The sequence below is a fragment of the Podarcis raffonei genome, chromosome 6 (assembly GCF_027172205.1).
Source record: "Podarcis raffonei isolate rPodRaf1 chromosome 6, rPodRaf1.pri, whole genome shotgun sequence".
In the NCBI taxonomy this organism is placed as follows: Eukaryota; Metazoa; Chordata; class Lepidosauria; order Squamata; family Lacertidae; genus Podarcis; species Podarcis raffonei.
In genome coordinates, this window is record NC_070607.1 from 25,559,528 (window position 1) to 25,582,042 (window position 22,515).

The 22,515-nt window shown below is 42.2% G+C and overlaps 1 protein-coding gene across 3 annotated transcripts in view; it reads right to left on the reverse strand.

The window, feature by feature from the left end:
* Positions 1 to 22,515, reverse strand: part of DPYD (dihydropyrimidine dehydrogenase) — a 503,241-nt gene that overhangs the window by 58,722 nt on the left and 422,004 nt on the right. For all 3 annotated transcript variants that reach the window (XM_053391713.1, XM_053391712.1, XM_053391714.1), the window contains one exon: positions 13,135 to 13,277. In XM_053391713.1, coding sequence (XP_053247688.1) covers positions 13,135 to 13,277 — 143 coding nt within the window. The remainder of the gene's footprint in view (positions 1 to 13,134; positions 13,278 to 22,515) is intronic.

Genomic DNA, 22,515 nt, shown 5'->3' on the forward strand with positions numbered 1-22,515 from the left:
AGGAGTTGCTTCCTGGTGGCTCCTTCTGAACTTTCATTAAAGCATGGGAAGTCAGAGAGGCTGGCTTCTGAGCACCTGAGACCAATGTGCTCACTGGTTTTGCTTTTAAAGAAAGGGTGTCCTTTTAGCTGCTTTTTTAAAAAAAGAAAAATCTGCACTGATTTGTTTGCAAGTAAAAAGAAACAAGGAACAGTGTTACACACACACACACACTAGGCAGCCTCCCCAACTTCTCATGTTTGTAGTAAAACCAAGCTGTGGACATGAGTTTTTCAGGAAACAAAGGCATCCAGGAGGACTGCAGAGTGCAGAGAAATGGTGAGTAGTCTGAATGAAAAGAAAAACACTCCAGGCCACTTTAAAAGGTAAAGCAAGCACACACATTAAAATGGCACATTCCCCCCCCCCCATGTCCGCTTTGATCTTTTTTGAAAATAACTTCTTTTCTGATTAATAGACTGAGAATAGTAAAATAAAAATGCAGGAGGAATTTTCAGCACAGTGCTAGTATTATTCCAAAGCACTCTTGCACATTTGGACATAATATGAAATGCCCAGCTATTCCAAAGACACAGACATACACACCACCCGACCACCTAAAATTAACTTGCGCAACTTTGTAGCTGCTACTGATGAAATCCTAGGTAACATCATCAAAGCTTTTTGGGTGCCACTTGCTATATCTTACAAGCTACTGTTCATGGGGCAGGGTGGAGGGGACGGGGGAAGAGTATACTTTGAAATACTGTACACTACAGCTGCTCAGGAAGAAACAAGGAACAAGTATAAAATATGCACAAGAACATTTCCTATGCAGCCCATTTACATTACACAAAATCTGTTTCTCTGGAGGAACAGTGTGAGCATTAATTAGGTCTGTTATACCTTCCATAGATTTAAGCTTTATCTTTCTCTCTCTCTCTCCCCCCCGCCTCTCTCTCCTTCTCAGAACAATTATAGAGAACATCATTATAATTTCCTCCACAGGTTATTTAACTGTAAAACTCAACCAATGCTTTATTTAAATTTCTTTGTTCACTAAGGGCTTCTAATTTTTAAATATATGAGTAATATTTTTTTTCCTGGATGCTGGGGAAAAAAGAAAGGGGGCATTGAAAATGCAGGTAAAAGATATGCTGGCTTATATAATTCAAACACGCCAGATTCCCATGCTGAAACATTATGGTATTTTGACAGTTTGTATGCAGTTGAAATACGCAGGGGCACAACTATTCTAATTTTATACACAATGTGATTTTTAATGTGTGGTTTTTTACCTTATTTTAATGGCACCAATTGAAATAGTATCAGGATGCACTGCCTTCATAGAAATAGGGAGGCCAGCCAATCAAATTCCCAGCTGTGTATCAAAGCATGTATCACGACTGATCCAGGCTGGCTGAGATCTCACAATGGACGAGAAAGCAAGGCAGGGTGCTGCGACAATTATGTATTAGGAAATGCAAAAACCAATCGGTAGGGTACTGCATGATCTGGGATAGCTCTTATGGCACAGTAGGAATTCATCCAACAGATTATATACAGTGGTACCTCAGGTTACATACGCTTCAGGTTACAGACTCCGCTAACCCAGAAATAGTGCTTCAGGATGAGAACAGAAATCGTGCTCCGGCAGCATGGCAACAGCAGGAGGCCCCATTAGCTAAAGTGGTGCTTCAGGTTAAGAACAGCTTCAGGTTAAGTACGGACCTCCGGAACGAATTAAGTACTTAACCTGAGGTACCACTGTGTGTGTGTGTGTGTATATATATATATATATATATATATATATATATATATATATATATATATATATATTTCTACCTCCACCAACAAGGCATTAAAGATTGTGGGCAGTTTTGGATGGTTGCTGTTTTGATTAGGAGTCCTCCCCCCAACCCCCCCTGTATTGCTACACCCATGATCTTTATCAGAGAGACAGCTCGTTAGTCAAGGTTGGCCCGAGACATTTTGCTGCCCAAGATGCTACAGAAAATGTTGCCTATCCCCATCCCACGTCAAGGTGCATAGGACCCAAAGGTGGTCAAGTTATTTCGGCACCCGAGGCAGGAAATCCCACAAGAGCTGCTCCCTGAGAGTAAAAATACATGGATAATAATAACTGTCCTTTCGTGACACCCCAAATCAGCCACATCTTTCTCACTCTGCCTAATCATAGGGCTGACTGAGTGAGCTTAACCTACCACTTAAACCTGTAGATGGCACCTGTAGATTTACCTGTCATGAAATGAAGGGAAGAGAAAGAATGAGCTTTTCTGTGCCCCTCTCTCATTCTCTCCCTTTTCTGCTGGGCCCTTCATTCAAGGCAATGTCCAAAATCCCTTATTGATGTGCTTTACTTCTGCACATTCCCCATTTATTAGCCACATCACCTACTGCATGCGAAAGAGCATGTTTGCCTGTGCTTATGTACATCCATCAGCTAACATTATAAATATTTGTTCCCACTTGTTGTATCTGTACAACACCAAAAACAGCGATATCGCTGTGTACTGCATTTAGCAAAAAAAAAAACCAACGTTAACAGACAATCAGCGGAGATCAAAGTGAGTTTCCAAGTAGTTTCCTGGCAATTGAGACAGCAGCCTCTTTCATCTGTGCTGTTACGGTGGCAGTGTATTCTTTGGAGATCACAAATGTTTCACTCGACTATCATTTCCCCCCTTTGTCAAAGTGATAAAATTCTAGCATTTACCAGAATGCCACCTTGCTTCCCCCAAAAGGTGGAGGCTCGGTTCAGCTTTGCTACTGAACTGCAGAAGATTGCCAAGTAAAAGAGCTTTCCAAATGCCATCCTATTAGGAAGCCAGCCTTTCACCTTGGTGTTTCTAATATTCTCACCGTATCGATGGGATAAGCAACAAAAACTGTACTCAAGGTACCTTAGGAAGGTCCTGCAGTGGATAGGTTATTTTGATTATATTATGCTTAATTTGGCTGACTTTAAAATGTTACTCAGTGGTAATACACGAAAGGTAAGTAAAACGTTATGCATGCAGTCCATTAAGCACACTTGCCACATTATTTCCTTGCATTTTATATTGGCAATGAGAGACACAAAATAAATCAACCTATGACTTCAGGGTTATAAAAGTGCCAAGGTAAGCCGGATTTGTTTCTTTTTGCAAAGTCTGATCGAGACCATTTCCCTTTTTGCTCACTTGGGTAATATTTTTGGAACTATAGAAAATGGCATGAAAGCACATCACGCAAGTGTCATCAAAACTTCAGTCGATGCTGATGTGTCTAATACAAATGAACACTTTGGGTGGTGAAAAAGTGCATATCATGAGAGGGATTTACCTAACACACGCGGTCAGTGGAAGTCTCGAACAAGGACTTAACATTAATAATAGTTTTATTTTTTGTACCGCACCCATCTGACTGGGTGGCCCCTACCACTCTGGACAGCTTCCAGCATATATAAAAACATAACAAAACATTAAACATTAAATCCTTCCCAATACATGGCTTCCTTCAGATGTCTTTTAAAGGTTGTGTAGTTCTTTCTCTCCTTGACATCTACTGGGAGGGCATTCCACAAGGTGGCTGCTATTATTGAAGACCCTCTGCCTGGTTCCCTGTAACCTCACTTCTTGCAGTGAGGGGACCGCCAGAAGGCCCTCGGAGCTGGATGTTCTGCTTGCACAATGGGGCATTCCCCTCTCTTATCCCCCTGCACACCCCAAAATTGGCTCTAGGGCAGTAGAGAGAAACCCCAGAACAGTGCAAGGTGAGGAGAGGGGGGTTGTTCTACCTAATAATCAGAAATGCTCGCGCTATTGGAGGGATCTGCTTAGTGCAACACTGCATTCTAATCCATGCACAGATGGAATGTTCAGAACAGCACAATGTTGAATTCCACCCAAGATTTTACAACATGCTATGCATATTATAATGTACTTTCTTGAGACTGTCCTAGCACACTGCTGTGGAGAATAGAATTCCATAGCAGATGGAATCTCTGCTCCCGAATAACTTGCCAAATAGGGTGAGGTCCATTTGCTGGAATCTACCATACATCTCGCCCATTTCTTGAACTCCTTGTGATTCAGCTACAAGCAACATTAGGTCTTTGGAGAAGCTTCTGGGCACCAACACAGCCAAATGGCATCAAACAGGTTCTTCAAAAGCCTACCAAGAACCCTGCCTTCCAGTGAAGGATCTCAGAACCTGGTGCTTTCTAAAAAAATATAATTTTTTAATACACTAGGATTGAAGTAAATCTAACATTTTCAGAATTAGAGTGTTGGCCATCTCTATAATCAAATGCAGGGCCAAAAATGTGTTTCAGGACCCCCTTATTTATCTTTGATTGTATATTTTTACAGTGTTAGTGATGCTTTTGTAACCTGCAACAGATCAGGCTGAGTAATTCGTTAGTGAATCCTGACTGCCAGTTGGAAACCAATGATCTGATAAACACAGTCTATGGGAGTAAGGGTGAGGATACAGTGGGCGGGATCTAGAGTTCCTTTGAGTAGAAATCTACTCATAGGGCGTTCCTGTTGAAGGAAGGGGAGGGGAGTGATTTTTGCCACTTCCTCCTTCCCTTTGGAGTTCCTGTGCTCCCTGAAAGCTGCTCCAGAGGCATGGAAAGTGCCCTGGAAGCTGCAGATAGGACAAAAAGTGTGGATTGAAATAACTATTACATTCATATAAATTATACGTAAAATATAGGTTTGCTAAATTCTTCTGGTTGTGAGGACTGATTCACATACACAGGTTCACTACCAGAAGTCTCCACATTTGCTGGCTTATCACTTGGCTCTCAGTGAATTTTGTTGGGGTGGGTGCAGAGTGCCCATTCAACTCACCAGTGGAGCGTGCCAATGGAACAGAAAACCCCCAGACAGCTCTTGGTAGGGTCAGTTCCCTTACTGACAGTAAAATGCAGTCCCCCATCTTAGCAGTTACATACAGTTGTAGTATAGGGTCCTTCCAGAAGCATACAGTCTCCTTGCAGTGTTCCAACACAGACTAGGTTCTGATCAAGAAGCCTTGATTCACACAAGTGCATTTATACTTTAGATTGTACTGCATCACTCTCACATGCTCGCTGAATCACTCTCATGTGCTTAACTAGCTGCAGGTGCAGGACAAGCACACCCAAAATTAACTAGCACACTTAACCCTTTCTTCTCCTTTTTCTTTGCATGCATAAACCCTTGTACATCATCAGATTTCCTGAGAGCTAAGCTGATAGGGCAAATAAAAAATAAATAAACACCCTTGTCTCCATTTAGAAGTACTGGTGCTAGCTTTGGATGATACAGACATTCTGAGGGAACTGAGAATACTTTATTATTGTATTCATTTATTCATAAAATTTATATACTGCTTGGTTGTTGTTGTTTTTTTAAAACCCCCCCTCAAAGAATAACAAAAAGAATTACCCAATGAAATTATCAGTAAAAACAATTCAAAACCTTCAAAAAAAGTTATAGTCAACAATAAGCTAAAAAATAAGGTTAAAACACAAGTCAACATTCTACTTGTCTGGATATGCTTGCCTAAACAAAAATGTTTTTAGCAGGAGTCAAAGAGACTACAGAGAAGGATACATACCTGACACAGCACATCAGGAAGAAGCTTGCCTCTCTCTCCACCCCCACCCCCCGCTAATTTCGCGTGCACTTATATAAGAGCAGCATTCAAAATTGTACAGTGGTACCTTGGTTCTCAAACAAATCCATTCCAGAAGTCCATTCCAAAACCAAAGCATTCCAAACCCATAGAAAGTAATGCAAAATGGATTAATCCGTTCTAGACTTTTAAAAACAACCCCCAAAAGAGCAATTTAACATGAATTTTACTATCTAACGAGACCATTGATTCATAAAATGAAAGCAATACACAATGTGCTGCAGTCACACAATCAGTAGCTGAACTGGGTTCCACACAGTCACAAAAACAAAACAAAAAAGGCAAAAAAATGCAAAATAAATAGTGAAAACAGACAAACCTTAGTGTAACACTCAAAACAGAAGTGTGGCACTCAAATCGGAACCGTAACACTCAAAATGGAGCACGTTTGGCTTCCAGAAAAAGTTTGCAAACCGGAACACTTACTTCCGGGTTTGCAGTGTTTGGGTTCCAAGTTGTTTGAGTACCAAGGCGTTTGAGAACCAAGGTAGCACTGTAATTTCTAACTTGCCAATTATAATGGTTCTGTCCATATTATGCTCTGCCGCTCGAGTCTGCCAAATGCACAAGATGGCCCAGAGCCTAAGATTGCTGTCAAAAATCCAAGACCATCCTTGAACATCAACAGACCCATGTATCAGCAAATGGTCTTAAAACATTTAGACCAAAAAACCTGAGGTAGAGAAATGTAAAGGGCGGGACGAGCTAGAATGCAAAGAATTTCTGTATTTTTGGCTGAATTCAGGATGGACTGTCCTTGGTCCACGGAGACGGCATTGTGGGCAGACAGAAATCTGTAATGAACAATATCATTACAGCAGGAGCCTGTTGTTCCCTTGAGGCACGTTCCCATGGGGCCATATTTTTGTAAACTGCAAGTCTATCAAAACCAGCCAGCAAAACAATTTTTCTGTCTTGGGACCTCAATTTAGTCCTGGAGTGATTAACCTCTCATCCTTTTGAGCTTCTTCCTTCAATACTGCTATATTTTCTTTCCGTTAAAATTGCTTTCGGGCTCCATCAGCTTGGCTATAAGAATTTGTGAACTCAATTTGGTGTCCACGAAAGAAACTTATTTGTGATCTATGAAAGGAGAAAAGTTCTCTGACCCCTAGAGTCCTACAGGAATAAAGTAGAAAACCCACTTTCACACCACCCAAGAGACTGTTTTCGACTTCTTGTCTTTCTACCCAGATAATAACTTTCAAGAAGAAGGAGTAAAATGGAGGCTCTTGGAACGTTTTTACAAAAATCTCAGTTTCTACAATATTTCTCTTTCTTCCTTTCATCCTTTCTGCTTCTGAGAGATCACTTCTGGGCAAGGTAGCCCATGTGCTATTTCACAGAAGGTCAATTTTGGAAAAGATGTTCATGGGCCATTCTATAAGATGGTGCATTAGTTCCTCCTTGGAAGAGAAGACCTCAAACGTAATTGAAAATTGGGCACAGTCAACCTTCAGTGATATATCCAAACTGTGGTTATACCTACGCAAATAAGGGCTGTGCTGTGAAGTTTGAAAACTATTGCACTCGCACCAACAGATTTTCCCCCCAATACAGAAGAGAATTAATGGTTTTTCTCCTATTACTTTCTCTTGTGGAAGCAGCATTGAAGAACAATGAACACATGGTATTTTGCAAGGGAACTAGAGGATGCTAAGACTTCCAAATAAGCAACAGTTTCAAATATTATTTATTTGTTATTATTTTTAGGGACTTAAGCCTGCTGAAAAGCAGCAGCAGCAGCATTCATGACATGTTTCTGAAGCCACTTTTTCATTCAGTGGACATCAGAGGTCACCCATGGAAAAGAAAGAAAGGCACATCGCTAGGAATGTGCATTATATCACATGTCTGATATCCTGCCCGAAAGGAGAAATGCATTCATCCAGCTAAGAAGCTAAACATGCAAAGGTTTCTAAAGCAAAAACAGGCCAGGTTTCATATTCTAGAGCTGCTGCTATATAAAATGTCCACACGGTTGAAATAAACCCCTTCATTCTATTCCCTTTCCGGTTACAGCTGCTAGAAATAATGACTGCAGAATCCTTTTCAACAAAAGGTCATTTATGTCAATGGACAGCACATAGAGGATCAGATCACCTGCGGTAATTGCAAATTAATGCTCTACTGCTAATGCATTAACTACACACTATTGATCTACAATTGAATCATACGGGCTGCTGTGAAGTGATTTTTTACTTTAATATTTTTTGTGCTTTTATGGAGTTTTCCATAATGCATTTTCTCTTTCAACTGGAGTTTTCTATAATTGTCTCCATTTTTAATTTCCTACAGTGAGATGACTTCTAAAAATGCATGTCTCTGCCTCAAAAGCTTTTTTTATATAAAAAAATATATAAATATATTTTTAAAAATCTACCAAAGGGAAAGATGTGACTCAGTAGAACACATACGCGAGAAAAAAGAGATATGCGAAAAGGGATGAAAGTCTTATTTGTCAAATCAAAGATTTAGGGGAAAGAACTCACTTTTTAAAAAAGCAAAACATATGTTGAACTGGAATGCTACACTTTGTTAAAAATAACTAAATCTAAGGATTAATTTGCCTCTCATCAAAGAAATATCAAGCATCTGGAGTGATGTATATACCAGGAACTGACTTTTTCTTAACACTGTTACCTTTGGGCTTTTTTTCATATGTACGCAGCAAAGGAAATGATGGCTTTAATGTGTTTAAGCAATAACTATCCCCACAAAAACTCCATATCCCACTAATTAGAAAAATACCTAAGAATTTATAATGCTCAGAAAGAGTCAGAGGTTGGGTTTTGTCTCACACTCCACCTACATCACCAAAGCAAATTCTTTCCTTAATTAAAAATGTTCAATTCAGCTGTTGAATGTGCTTAAATTAACTGTACTGGCATTTGTTCAGATGCTGATCTCCTGGTTATGTAAAAAAAAAAAAAAGAAGAAGAAGAAGAAAGGGAGTGGTGAGAACCCTAAAAGAAAACCTTGGTTACGTTACGGAGGGTGAAACAGGTCCCATAAAAATCCAAGCCAGGTGTCTCTGTTTTCCACAAGACACACTATAATGAATCATACTGTGCTGTATTCGCTTAGGTTTTTAGTCACTTTGAACTTTAAATTTTCACTCAATAACTTCTTATTTAAGGCCACATACAGAACCATTTTAGGGGTGCATGCACACACACACACACACACACACACACACACACACACACACACCAAAGCTGACCTGCTGCCAACCTGACCTGACCCAGATCTGGGTCCCAAATCAACTCAGGGCCCATATCTGATGTTTAATTAGGAATTTAAACCCTAAGTAAACATGCAGCCGGGAACAGAAGAGAAGGAGGAAGAGGCGGCATTGTGTTTACCTCCTCCCCTCCCAACTCAGTGTTTAATTAGGGTTTAAAACCCCTAATTAAACATATGGTCAGGAAGAAGAAGCAATAGAGTGGCTGGAGGCAGACAGAGAGGGATAAGTCAGCAGGGATATCAGGGTGGGGTGGAAGCGGCAGTGGAGCCAATCCAACACTCCGGCCACCACACCCACACCACACAGAGCTTCCTCCTGCCTCCCCCTTTCGATAAGTGTGTGGCATTGGAAAGCCAGGTAAGCAACGCTTCTCCTCCCACGCTGCCCCCTCAGTCACTGCAAGGCAACCTTGCCCTGCCAAACACTACTGCACATGTTTACTTGAAAGCAAGTCCCAGAGAATGAAGGGGGTTTAATTTCTAGTAAGAATGCATGTCTGTGTCCACCCCTCACCCCAGAGCTACTGCCAGGGCCGTCTTAAGTATATCTGGCGCAGTGGTGCAAAGATTCCTCCGGCGCTCCCCCCCCCACTGTTTCCCAGAGTTGCCGACCTTTTTACGGCACTGCCAGCAGCTTTGCGGGGCTGGAGGAGGTGGGCAGCGGGTGCAGGGTGGCTCCTCTGGTGGGGAAGAGGCAGAGGCTCCGGGCGCGGCGCTGCTTCAGTGAGGCGGGCGAGGGCAGCGAGCTGATGCCGGGAGGTGCCGTGTCCAGCCTTCGCCTCTTCCCTGGCACCCTCCAGAACTTGGCGCCCTGGTGCCCCGCACCCCTTGCCTCTATTTCAGGGGTCGGCAAACCTTTTCAGCAGGGGGCCAGTCCACTGTCCCTCAGACCTTGTGGGGGGCCAGACTATAGTTTGAAAAAAAAATAAGAACGAATTCCTATGCCCCACAAATAACCCAGAGATGCATTTTAAATAAAAGCACACATTCTACTCATGTAAAAGCACCAGGCAGGTCCCACAAATAACCCAGAGATGCATTTTAAATAAAAGGACACATTCTACTCATGTAAAAACATGCTGATTCCCAGACTGTGGGCCGGATTTAGAAGGCGATTGGGCCGCATCCGGCCCATGGGCCTTAGGTTGCCTACCCATGCTCTATGTTCAAGATGCCCCTGGCTACCGCCCTCCTTTTTCATAGCCCCAGGCTGATCTAGGGTCATCTCATTCTGATCCGCCCAAAGACTGGAACCACCCAAATTTGTTTCAGAATTCAGACCTCGGCTGAATCTGGTGCTTAGCTCTAGTGTTTTTGCTTTGAAAAGAAGGAAACTGGCTTTTAGTACAGCAGGTGGAACCAGTTCAATGGACGGGTAAAACAGGAATGTATTTGGAAACCTCTTGCATGCACAAGCTTAAATTTGTTTGTAGAGAAGAAAGCATGGGCACTGTGTTGAGGAAACAAACAATGGAAGGATCTGGGCTCTTCAAAAGGTTTTGATAGGGCAAATTGTTTGATAAAGATCGATAAAGCTGAAGTCCAGCTAAACTTGTACTTTTTAAATTGTTGCAATCCACCTGGGATGTTATGGTGAAGGGTGAGTAAGAAATCAAATAAATACATAATATATATATATAAGCACTTGCTTTAACCTACTGGCACCATGGGAGAACTAAGCACCAGTTTAACTCTCTTCCCTTTCCTTCACCTCGAAAACAATTTGGCAGTGTAATCTCTGAGCCGCGCCATGCCCCCGGGTAGCCAACCAACCAGGTGGAGGCTTGGCAAGTCCTTGAATCACAATTGCTTTTCCCCACCCTCAACAGAAAGGTGTTGGAGTTCAAGCACAACCGGGAGTAACACCATGTGATAAAGCTGGGCCTTGTCCACCAGTTCCCAGCTCTCTGGAAACTGGTGGTTGTGGTTAACCAATGGCAACAAGGACACCTTTCTATGAAGAGTAGGATTCTTTCCAATAATGGGAGAGACTCTGTTGCAGTGGCAGCCTCTGCTGGATGGGAGAGTCAATTTTCACTGATCGCCCCATTCCCCTGTGCCCCCCACCCAGTGAACTGCCCTGAAACCTGCGGGTATAGGGTGGTATATTATTATTATTATTATTATTATTATTATTATTATTATTGACATGGGTTGGGTTCATTGCTGCTGGTTACTACCAAGCGGGAGAGGTGCAAGGCAGCAGGGAGCTCAGCATGGTGTGGGCACAGTGGTAGGGCCCATTCAACCCTCCTGCCACTGGGTCTGTACCAGGCCAAACTCCTGGTGCCTTCTCCCTCCTGCTCTTGGTAACTGGCAGGATCACACTTCCACTTATCACACTGCTATCTGCTACTGTCCCCCACACTAATTCAGAGGGTCCCTCAACCCTCAAGAAGAACATTCCATGGGTCACAGGCAGCTACAGTGAGAGGGAAGAATTGGTGACAATAATTTCCTCAATCCACTCATGGTTACTCTGGAACCAACCCATCGCATGCACTTCTTTGTGTCTCCATAGTTAATATTTTTAAATGTATCGTTAGAGACAAGGTTGGATTTTGTTTTTTTAAAAAGAGTAACATTGAACCTATTCACTTTTGCCTAACTATACATTAGTAAACTAATCAAGTCATCAATTTTTTAATGTCAAATCAAAGTCCTTAAGCAAGTTGAGTACAAATGGAAGGAGCATTGCAATATATTTCAGCTAATATAACATTTTAATGGAAATCTTCAGAGGCCTGGTGACAAATTGTAGGAAGTTATATACTCCTTTGGTTGAGGTTCAGTTCTAATTAGCAGTCATAAATGAAATCAATGGAATATTCCCCTGCTGATCATACTTTTCTGCAGACATAAATGCTGCTTTAGATTCAGGAAGGCAAAACGAGAAAAAGAAAGGCTCAAAACTGAAGTCTCGGAAATTAGCTATTTTTATTTAGACAGTCCCGTGGCATATAACTACAAGACTCTCTAAATAAAGCAAATGTAAGTTTCTCTACAGCTATAAAATAATATTAATATCAGCAAAATTAAAGAGTCTGAGACATGGAGAAGGGACACCTAGGTTCTAATCTTCTTCTCTGAGCCTGGTCTTGGCTGGGGAGGGTGGGGTATAAATCAAATTATTATTATTATTATTATTATTATTATTATTATTATTATTATTATTATTACTACTATTATTATTATCAGACTCTATTCAGTTATTATCACTCAACCTAATCCAGCACTTGAATTATGGAGGGAAGACAGAGGTCCCCTAATTATATCCTTAAAACACTCCCTAGTTTCACCCAATTTTAGGCAAATTGGCTCTTCCTAGAAAGGGACCATCACAAAATGTATGGAACTGAGTCTCCTACACACCTGAGCGCTGATCATATGTACCTCACAGGGTAGTTAGGAGAGAACTGTGCAATAAAATGCACACCATCCACAACTTTCTTAGAGGAACAGTGTGAGACAAATCTGATAAATCAGTCAGTATGTGTGCACAATAAATTAATTACCAACACACCCAAAGTTGAAATGCAATGGCTCTCAATTTACCTGCCCATCCTATATGTAACTTGAAATTTGCCATGACTGTAGGCAGCAAGAAGAATTTTAAGCCCACCAAAACTTAGAACATACCGAGTAGTGGGATTGAAATACTTTTCTAAAATGGCAGCTTGGCAAATATTCAGGATGTGGTCCCGAACACTGGAAGAAACATCTGTCCCAGCAGCCTGACCGAGCAATAGTTTATACTACCCAAAGTTCAAAACTGAACCCAGTGGAGGTTTCTCTATTAGGGCAAAGAATAAAATGACTTTACAACACAGTATTATTTTCAACAGCAAACCTTCAGGTGCTCATTCATTGCACAGACATACCATTGCCATTCCTGGTATGAGTAACATCCTAAAGTAACAAGTTGATCAAACGGTGTTGCCATGGGAGGTACATGGAAATCCAACTAGAGAAAAGGTGGTTATTGTGGCCCCTGCAGATCTTGCTGGACTATATCTCCCAACATTCCATTGGCTCTGCTGGCATTCACACATTAATTTTCATAACAATTCCCAGAAAAAGGAGATAAGGGTAAAAAGATATATTTGGCCTTATCATGGGCACGTCCCTCCTCCCACTTTAAAGCCAAATCTCAGATTTTTTTAATTGTAAAACATACCACTGATTTTTGTTATTTTTAAGCTATCAGAATAAAAGTAATACCTGCAAAACAGAAGCACCGCTCTGAAGAAATTGCAAGCCACTCTCAGCTGAGTCAATGCCTCCTGTTGCCAGGACTGGAAACCCTAGAAGAGCACGAGCTATTGCAGAAACTGCTCGAAGGGCAATGGGTCTTATGGCATTTCCTGTACAGAGAAAGAGTGAGTGTGCATTAGTGAGGCAGCAGGCAAGGAGGGTCACAGACTCTCAACTCCCCTCTTTCCCCTTTTCTCCAACCAGTCGCAGGCTTCATTTCCTATCCTGCTGCTTTTCCATGCTTGGAACCACCTCTTCATCTGTTATTTGTCCAGCCAGGAGAAGAGAAGACTCCCTGGAAAAGACCCTGATGTTGGGAAAGATGGAGGGCACAAGGAGAAGGGGACGACAGAGGACGAGATGGTTGGACAGTGTTCTCGAAACTACCAGCATGAGTCTGACCAAACTGCGGGAGGCAGTGGAAGACAGGAGTGCCTGGCGTGCTCTGGTCCATGGGGTCACGAAGAGTCGGACACGACTAAATGACTAAACAACAACAACAACAACAGAATACACAATGACCACTTGGCAGAGGATCTTTCAGCCAACAAGTTTGTGGGCTGCCAGCTTTGCCATGCATTGTGAGTAAGCAACGGCCCACTAAGGTGTCTGAAGTATTTAGGGAATATTGCACTACCATTTTTCATTTTCATTATTATTATTTTTTAAAAAAACAGGGATCTGTTTGCTGATATGGTTTTTCAATGGAACACAGAAAAATCTGTTGCGTTGTCAATTTTTGAGAGGTGTTTCTTTTGTGCTTATTGCCTCCAGCGAAATGTCACCTCCTTCTATCAGCCCACCATTTTTACAGTCGACACTGTGGTCTTTACAAACAGGATGTCTGACAAGCCTCTCCCATCAATGCTAGTTGCTACTGAATCAGCATCCAAATACTCAGACAAGCTGTCTGTATTGACATCTGCTCCTGATTCAGCATACGAATTATCCTCTAGGGTTGTGCCACCTTCAGCTGCTTCAGCACAGATTCCTCTTCATTATTCACCTACGCTGGCATTTCCTCCATTCTCAACGATGAACCTGCACACGCCCCCCCATCAACAACTGCTCCAGAACCAATATTCAAGCTAGCCCTGCAAGAACCCCATTAACAACACATGTCTTCAAGGGGCAGAGAACCATCAGCGACAAAGAATTGCTGGATTCCACCCTCTCCCTTTGCATAGGTATGAAGGTGCAGCAAAATTATCCTTCAGACAGGCAGAATAGTGATTGAAGGCAACAAGGGGGAAAGATATGAAGTTTAATTAGGCCCCTGACTCCAAACTGCAAAGGTGGTGAAAGGTGTGCGGATGTGTATGTTTGAGCAGAGGTGGGGATTTCTGTAAGAAGACCTAAAAGAGCGTAAGTAAAGATCATAGCAAAACAGAAGATCACAGAGGGAAAAGCGAGAGGGCAAAGAACTCCCATTGGTCATTAATGGATGGCTTGATATTTGCAGTTAGCTTAGCAAAATCAATCTTAAGGAGACTGGGAGGAACACAAAGAGTCTTCCTAAAGTCATACCGGTGGCATGTGCTCTCTCAACACTGCAAAACCTAGTCTTTTGTGTATTGACTACGAACGCCACATTATGTGCTATTGGGTGCGGGGAGGTTGTAGGTGTTTAATAATTTGTGTTTTAAAATTGGTTCACGGTTGTTTTTCATATTTGGTGCTTTTGGCATATTTCATATGGTGCTTTTGGCATATGCTTAAAACTCAAGCACTCCTGGGCCATTAATGGTGAATATTGGACCAGCACAGATCACCATCTACAGTGGATATTGTTAACATAAAATATTGTTAATCATGCTTAGTGTATACTCACTGAAATCCATCAGACTTAAGTGACTAATGACCCACTTGTCCCCTTGATTTCTTTGGATCAACTCTAAGCTGCAATGCTAACCCTCACCCCATGCCACAGGACTTGGCAAGGACAACACTGCACCCAGAGTGGAAGGGCGGGGTGATTTGGCCTGATCCCTGTGCCAGGGATCGGGCCCATATCAGGCCTGATGTTGTCTCCTAACAGCAGTAATATCCCGGGCCAGCATATACACACCCCTTCCTGCCCTCAGAACACACATTTTGGGGGTTTTCTGCTGGAGGGGGTGTCAGCAACAGGCCTCCCACACACATGCACAGTGGCTGGTGGCTTGCCTCTGCTCAACCCAACCCTCCCAAAATTTGGTGTAAGGGTGTGGTTTAATTGCTCTGTCTGTCTGGATCCAATTCACTGTTGGTTGTGGCATGTCTGGGTGATGCCTTTCACTGGTAGAACGATAATTACCCTGACAAATAACTCTTACACACACACACACACACACACACACACACACACACACACACACACGGCTTGTCTTTTTCCTTCACTGCTAGTTCCAAAGCCCACCTGGATCTTTTGTCCTATCAACAGAAACAAAAGATACACCGCAAGCTTGGGGGCAGACCCTTCCTGCAATATCTATCGTACCGTGTTCCTGGCATAAAAATGAAATTGGATCATAATTCTCAGTAGAGCACTGCATACAGCAAAGCAAAATTTAGCTTTAATTTATTTATGTTACAGTAATTACAGCATGGATCTTCCTTGCAAAATTAAATTTAAGATTCACTCAGCACTGTATTAAACATGAACTAAGAATAAACTAAGAAGCTAACATAATATTAAACATACAATTTATTTTTAGCGAACTGAGGGTAATTTTGGATACTGTGCTGTTATTAAAGGGAAAAAAAACAAGTGACATGTATTAGTACATGTTGTGTTTTACATATATACGGGGCTTTTTTTCAGCCGGAACTCGCTGGAACTAGTTCCGGCATCTCTCAGGTGGGCACCATTGCCATTCCAAGAGAATGAGAGAGGTGTTCATGGTGAGGTCCAGCACCTCTTTTTCCAGAAAAATAGCACTGCATGTATAGCTGATGTGTGTTCCATGGGGAAAGCGCCTTATGCTGAGCCAGACTATGATTCTAGCTCAGTATTGGGCCCATCCCTTGCCCTGTTGCCTCGTTCTCCCTAAAGATTGAACATGGGGCATTCTGTATGCAGAGCTGATGTTCTATCACTGAGCTCTTTATACATTATACCAGTATTTCCACATCTACATTAGCTCCCAATTGTCTTTTATGCACAATTTTATTAAGTCAGTGCAATATATTGATATATTGTCCCAAACCGGTTTGAAGTCCATATTGTGATATCAGTTTCATAGTTTTTGACCTGGCAGTAAATTGCAAATCATGATTGTATGCTTGTGTGCGATGCAAAAATCACAGTGTGGGGAACACCGTGAAGCCAGCCAATGCTTCTGCATAGCTCCATCGTTCTTTCAGACATTGTGATATATCGATATATCGCGATGTTTAGCTGGTGATATATCGCAATGTTGAAAAGCGGATATCGCCCAGCCCTAGTGCTGATTACATTTAAACCTAGGTCTAAACTGCTTAGTCCCTACATACATTAGAAGGATCCGCTGCTAGTTTAGCTGAGTTCTACACCGATATGGGGGTAGAGCAGTGTTGAGCAGAAGCCCTAGGCCACCCCCTCAGCAAAATTAACCTCCTGATAAGTCCCATTGCCGCAGATGTTGCCCATTAACATGGCCCCCAGAAATGGCAATGAGGAAGGGCTCAGCCACACTTCTGTTTTCCCTACCGTTTACCCCCTGGAAAACCTGTGGTTTAGTGCTGAATCGGAACAAACAACAATGAGGTTTTCTACAGATTTGTTCCAATTTAGTGCTGAAGAGCGGGTTTTCTGGGGCAAGTCGCGGGCAAAGGCAAAAACCACTCAGCTTGTGACAATTGGAAATGTAGATAAGCCCAAACTCTTGCCTTACAATAACCTCTTTAGACAGTTTCAGCTGCAGTGTGCTTTAATTCAAAGGTGTCAGCTTTATGACACCACCTGTGTCCTGGTTCCAACAGAGAGGTATGTAGGGCTGCCAAAACACACACACAAAACACAGTTCTTCACAGTTATAATACCCTCCTCACATTTTCCCGAGAGTCTAACCCAACCTAATTTACTCTGCTTTCAGAAGTTAACATTTTGGAGGCAGGAGTGTTAGCGGCCTTTTAATAGTACTATAATCTAATTATTTTACTTTAATGTGTGGGTTAAGTCAGTACCTAGATGGGATGTGTTCCATAGGAGCCACCTCCTAAGGGATGAGGTCCCTTCAGCCCCTGCAATAAAATATTTGAGGAGGCTGCATGCCCAGAGTTGATGGGCACAGTCATCCAGATGGTGTGTGCGCGCCACATCTTGTGATAGATTATGCAGGGCGGGGCTGACCTGCCCCTTCCCCAATATTTTATTCAAGTTGTTGTTGTTGTTTAGTCGTTTAGTCGTGTCCGACTCTTCGTGACCCCATGGACCAGAGCACGCCAGGCACTCCTGTCTTCCACTGCCTCCCGCAGTTTGATCAAACTCATGCTGGTAGCTTCAAGAACACCATCCAACCATCTCGTCCTCTGCCGTCCCCTTCTCCTTGTGCCCCCAAATCTTTCCCAGCATCAGGGTCTTTTCCAGGGAGTCTTCTCTTCTCATGAGGTAGCCAAAGTATTGGAGCCTCAGCTTCAGGATCTGTCCTTCCAGTGAGCACTCAGGGCTGATTTCCTTAAGAATGGATAGGTTTGATCTTCTTGCAGCCCATGGGACTCTCAAGAGTCTCCTCCAGCACCATAATTCAAAAGCATCAATTCTTCAGCGATCAGCCTTCTTTATGGTCCAGCTCTCACTTCCATACATCACTGCTGGGAAAACAGCACTACTGGGAAACATCACTAGTTTATTCAAGTGGGCACCCCTGATGTGTTCTAACTCAAAATAAACAAGCTCCTACCTAGAGAGAAGGCGCCCACTATTAAGATGTGATTTTGGTGGAAACACCTTCGAACTAAGCTTGCTTAGGATTGTGTCCAACTAGCTATGCTGTTGAGCATGCAGCACACTGTTGGTTTCCTACTATTACAGTTAATAAAATTGCTGAATATGACAACAAGTGGTTTTTGTTAAGCAAACAACCACCTAAGAGTAAATATCAGCACTCAAAATGGCAGAACGGGAATTAATCTGGAAACATTTGCGATTCACTTATTGTAAACACGTTAGCGTAAATACTAATTAAACTAGACATTTCAAGGATTAGGGCAAACAAGCAAATAAAGCAAACGGAGAAGTCTAACCTTCCCTGGCAGAGAAACTCCATAAACTTGCAGTTTGCAACGTGACATTTGGGAAGTACTTGACGCAGACAGATGCAAATATAATAAACAAGACATCTGCATCCACCTCCTTATTTGGGATAACAAATTCAATATTGTTTTTGCTCCCTTCCACCTGTAGGTGGCCTTCAAAAGCTGCACTTATCACATAACTCATTAGCAGGGTTTTCAATACTGTCATATCCAGATAATTAGCAATTTATTTAAATAACCAATTTCTGTGGAAATAATTGCCATGGAATGCCCTGAACCTTCTTTTTATAAACTATAATAAAAGTGTTAAGATAATCCCTGACATTTGCAAATGCCATTAGTTCACCTTTCCTTTTGATAGTGCTATGGCTTTATGTTTAAACAATTACCCGATAACGCAGCAGCTTAATGAAACAGCGCAGCAAGCACATCTTTCAAAATGGCCAATGAATGCATTTAAATGCAGAAGAAACCAGTATACATACAAGTTTGTAGAATATATATATATATATATATATATATATATATATATATATATGAGAAACTACAGTTACATTGTAGAAAGAAATTCAGTGTTGCAGCATCACACTTAATCTCTTATTTAAGAAAAAAAAATCAGAATACTGCATTAACTATAAAAATATGAAAATCTCTAATGTCTTTGGAATCTTCATGGGGATTACTTAAGCTACCTCACAATCCTGATCTACACTACAAACTCATATTGGTTTTATATCAATTTAGCTGCCATGGCTATTCCTCCACTTGCCCTGAAAATTGTAACCTGATAGGATGTGGAGATAAGTTCGTCCCCTCAAAGAACTACAACTTCTCAGTCCCCTGCGAAATCACTATTAAACCACTTTAAGTGGCACCTGTAGTCTGGGGTAACCCCTCAGAGTCAATAGGAGCAACATGGTTTTCTTTTCTTTTTCAGAAGTGTTTGTTGATGGTAAATCTGACCATCATTTTTCTTGAGTCACATCAAGAAACTACACAAAGAAGTGTGGTTCTTCTGCCATTTGTAGAGCAGTAATCAGATTTATTCTTTAGGGTGATAGATATAGCCTACAGTAATTTATAACCTTTAGGAGCATCTCCAAACACATCATTCAACCCAGACATTGAGATCTAGCTCTGAGGGTTTTCTGGTGGTACCCTCGCCACGAGAAATGAAGTTTCAAGGAACCAGACAGAGGGCCTTCTTGGTAGTGGCGCCCACCCTGTGGAATGCCCTCCCATCAGATGTCAAGGAGATAAATAACTATACAACTTTGTATCTGAAGACAGCCTTGTATAGGGAAGTTTATAATGTGTGATTTTTTAAATGTTTTTCTATGTGTTGGAAGCTGCCCAGAGTGGCTGGGGCCACCCAGTCAGATGGGTGGGGTACAAATAATAAAATTATTATTAATATTATGTCCTTGTTCAAGACTTCCACTGACAGGGTGTGTTAGTTAAATCCCAGCCATGATATGCACTTTTTCACCACCCAAAGTGTTCATTTGTATTAGGCAGATAAGTATCTGCAGAGTGCCTGGGGCAACCCAGCCAGATGAGTGGGGCACATAGAAGAAGAAGAAGGAGGAGGAGGAGGAGGAGGAGGTGCTGGTGCTGGAAAAAGAGGTGCTGGAACTCACCATGAACTCCTCCCACTTTCTCTTAGAATGGCAATAGCACCCACCTGAGAGATGCTGGAACTGAGTTCCAGTGAGTGATCCCTAATAATAATAATAATAATAATAATAATAATAATAATAATAATACCACAGAATAAAATTGCTACATCAGTATGAAGAACTGGCTACCTGTACTTTCAGCTTACACTGTGAGGTGGTTTGCCAAATACCCATAAGCACTCAGAGCTTTGGGGTGGTGTGCAAGGGTTTCTATCTGCACAATTGTGCCAGCGTGGTGTAGTGGTTAAGAGCGGTGGACTTGTAATCTGGTGAACTGGGTTCGCTTCCACGCTCCTTCACATGCAGCTGCTAGTCACACTTGGGCCAGTCACACTTCTTTGAAGTCTCTCAGCCCCACTCACCTCACAGAGTGTTTGTTGTGGGGGAGGAAGGGAAAGGAGAATGTTAGCCGCTTTGAGACTCCTGAAGGGGAGTAAAAAGTGGGATATCAGGTCCAAACTCTTTCCCCCATCCTCCCTCCATAAATGGCTCTGGGGAAGGTTGGGACAACCCCCTGTGGGGAGAGGGAATCATTCCGTCTAGCCGCTGAAATACTGCAAATACTCCATCATCAGCTAGTTTGTTACTGCAGCAAGCTGGCCGGCTTCCCCACTGCAACTGGAAGCTACCAATTTCCCACTCATGCCACCCCCCACTCTGTCCATTGAAGCAACTTTGGGGCATTCAAGTGGTGAGGTGGGGATGGGGCAGATATTGCTTCCCTCCCACTTCCACTGGTAGAAGCCTCCATTGGATCTATTCTCCTTCTGTCAGCACAAGGGTCACAACTGGATACAACCCAGGATTTGGGTATAAGATTAGCATTGTATATACCTTTTTTTTTTTTTTAAAAAAAAGATTTTTAGTACAGGGCTTCTCTTAATTTTCTTTGAAAAAACTAAGGCTTAGTAAACCGAGTGATCTTGAAACTTCTGGAAGACATAAATTCAAACACATTAGCACACGGCATGCTTGGTGTTTTACCTCAGGATACACGAGCAGAAACGCTCCTTTGTATTCAGGAGCAGTGCGCTAAGGGCTCGGCACATAACTTGTCTCATTGACTTGTGAAAGCCAGACGACTGTGGTGCTTAACATTCCTCATGGGGATGTTGGGAGAGTAATATGAAATGAGTGTATTTTAATTAAGGCTGCCAACTGATGAGAAAGGATTTTAACTGATTGCCGTTTTAACTAATTCATTGATTAAACGGAGATAAAATATGCATATAATCAGAGCTTCGATATAGGTGCCTTGTAGAAATATTAAAAGGGTATATGAGGTAGCTAACAATATAATAAACAAACACTACCACTCATTGTTAGGACAGGCCTTCCCTGTTTTTCCCTGTTGCTGCCTGAACTTTTCCATCACTGATTCAAATCTAGCCTCACCAATAATCAACTAAAGCTTGAGTAGATTACACCTACCAGCCCTAATATTCAAGTGATCTGGGGTGCAGTGGGGGGGGGATATAAATAAATAAACAAACAAACTGTAGCAAACCGCTTTCTGCAGGGCCCCTCATTGCAAGAAGTGAGGTTATAGGGAACCAGGCAGAGAGCCTTCTTGGTAGTGACGCCCACCTTGTGAAACACCCTCCCATCAGATGCCAACGAAATAAACATCTATCTGACTTTTATAAGATGACTTTTAGAAGCCCTGTATAGCTAAATTTTGAATGTTTAAGGTTTTTTTTTTTGTGTGCTTTAATATTTTTCTGGAAGCTGCCCAGAGAAGGTTTTATCCAATGAAGTTTGTGCAAGTGGTTCCAACTTGCACAATGGAACTTCCCCTTCCTCTCCTCCCTCCTTACACCCCTCAAATATGTTGCCTCAGGGAGAGGAGGGGGAGGAGAGAGAGGAGAAGTTCTGCTGCACAAGCTGAAATCCTTGAGCAAATAAGACATTTTAGTTATATACAGTTACCCTTTGATTTACTGGCTGCACTAGGTGGACCACTCTGGGGAGAAGAAGACATTCCATAGCCAAACTGCCATCACTATAAAGATCCTTTCAGTCATACCCACTCACTGTACCTCACATGTGGGCAGCCTCAAAGAGGGATCTCAAATGAAGATCTCAGGGTCCAGATAGAATGTGTGGGAACTGATGAGCCTTCAAATACTGTGTCAAAACCAGTGAAGACTCTGCAGCCCTAAGAGTACTATTTGGCCAAGAACACCAAAAAAGATCAGTATGGAGAGATTCCTTGCATGCCACCCCTTCCATTTCTACCTCTGTGAGTACAGTGGTACCTCAGGTTACATACGCTTCAGGTTACAGACTCCAGCTAACCCAGAAATAGTGCTTCAGGTTAAGAACTTTGCTTCAGGATAAGAATAGAAATCGTGCTCTGGCGGTGCAGCGGCAGCAGGAGGCCCCATTAGCTAAAGTGGTGTTTCAGGTTAAGAACAGTTTCAGGTTAAGAACGAATCTCCGGAACAAATTA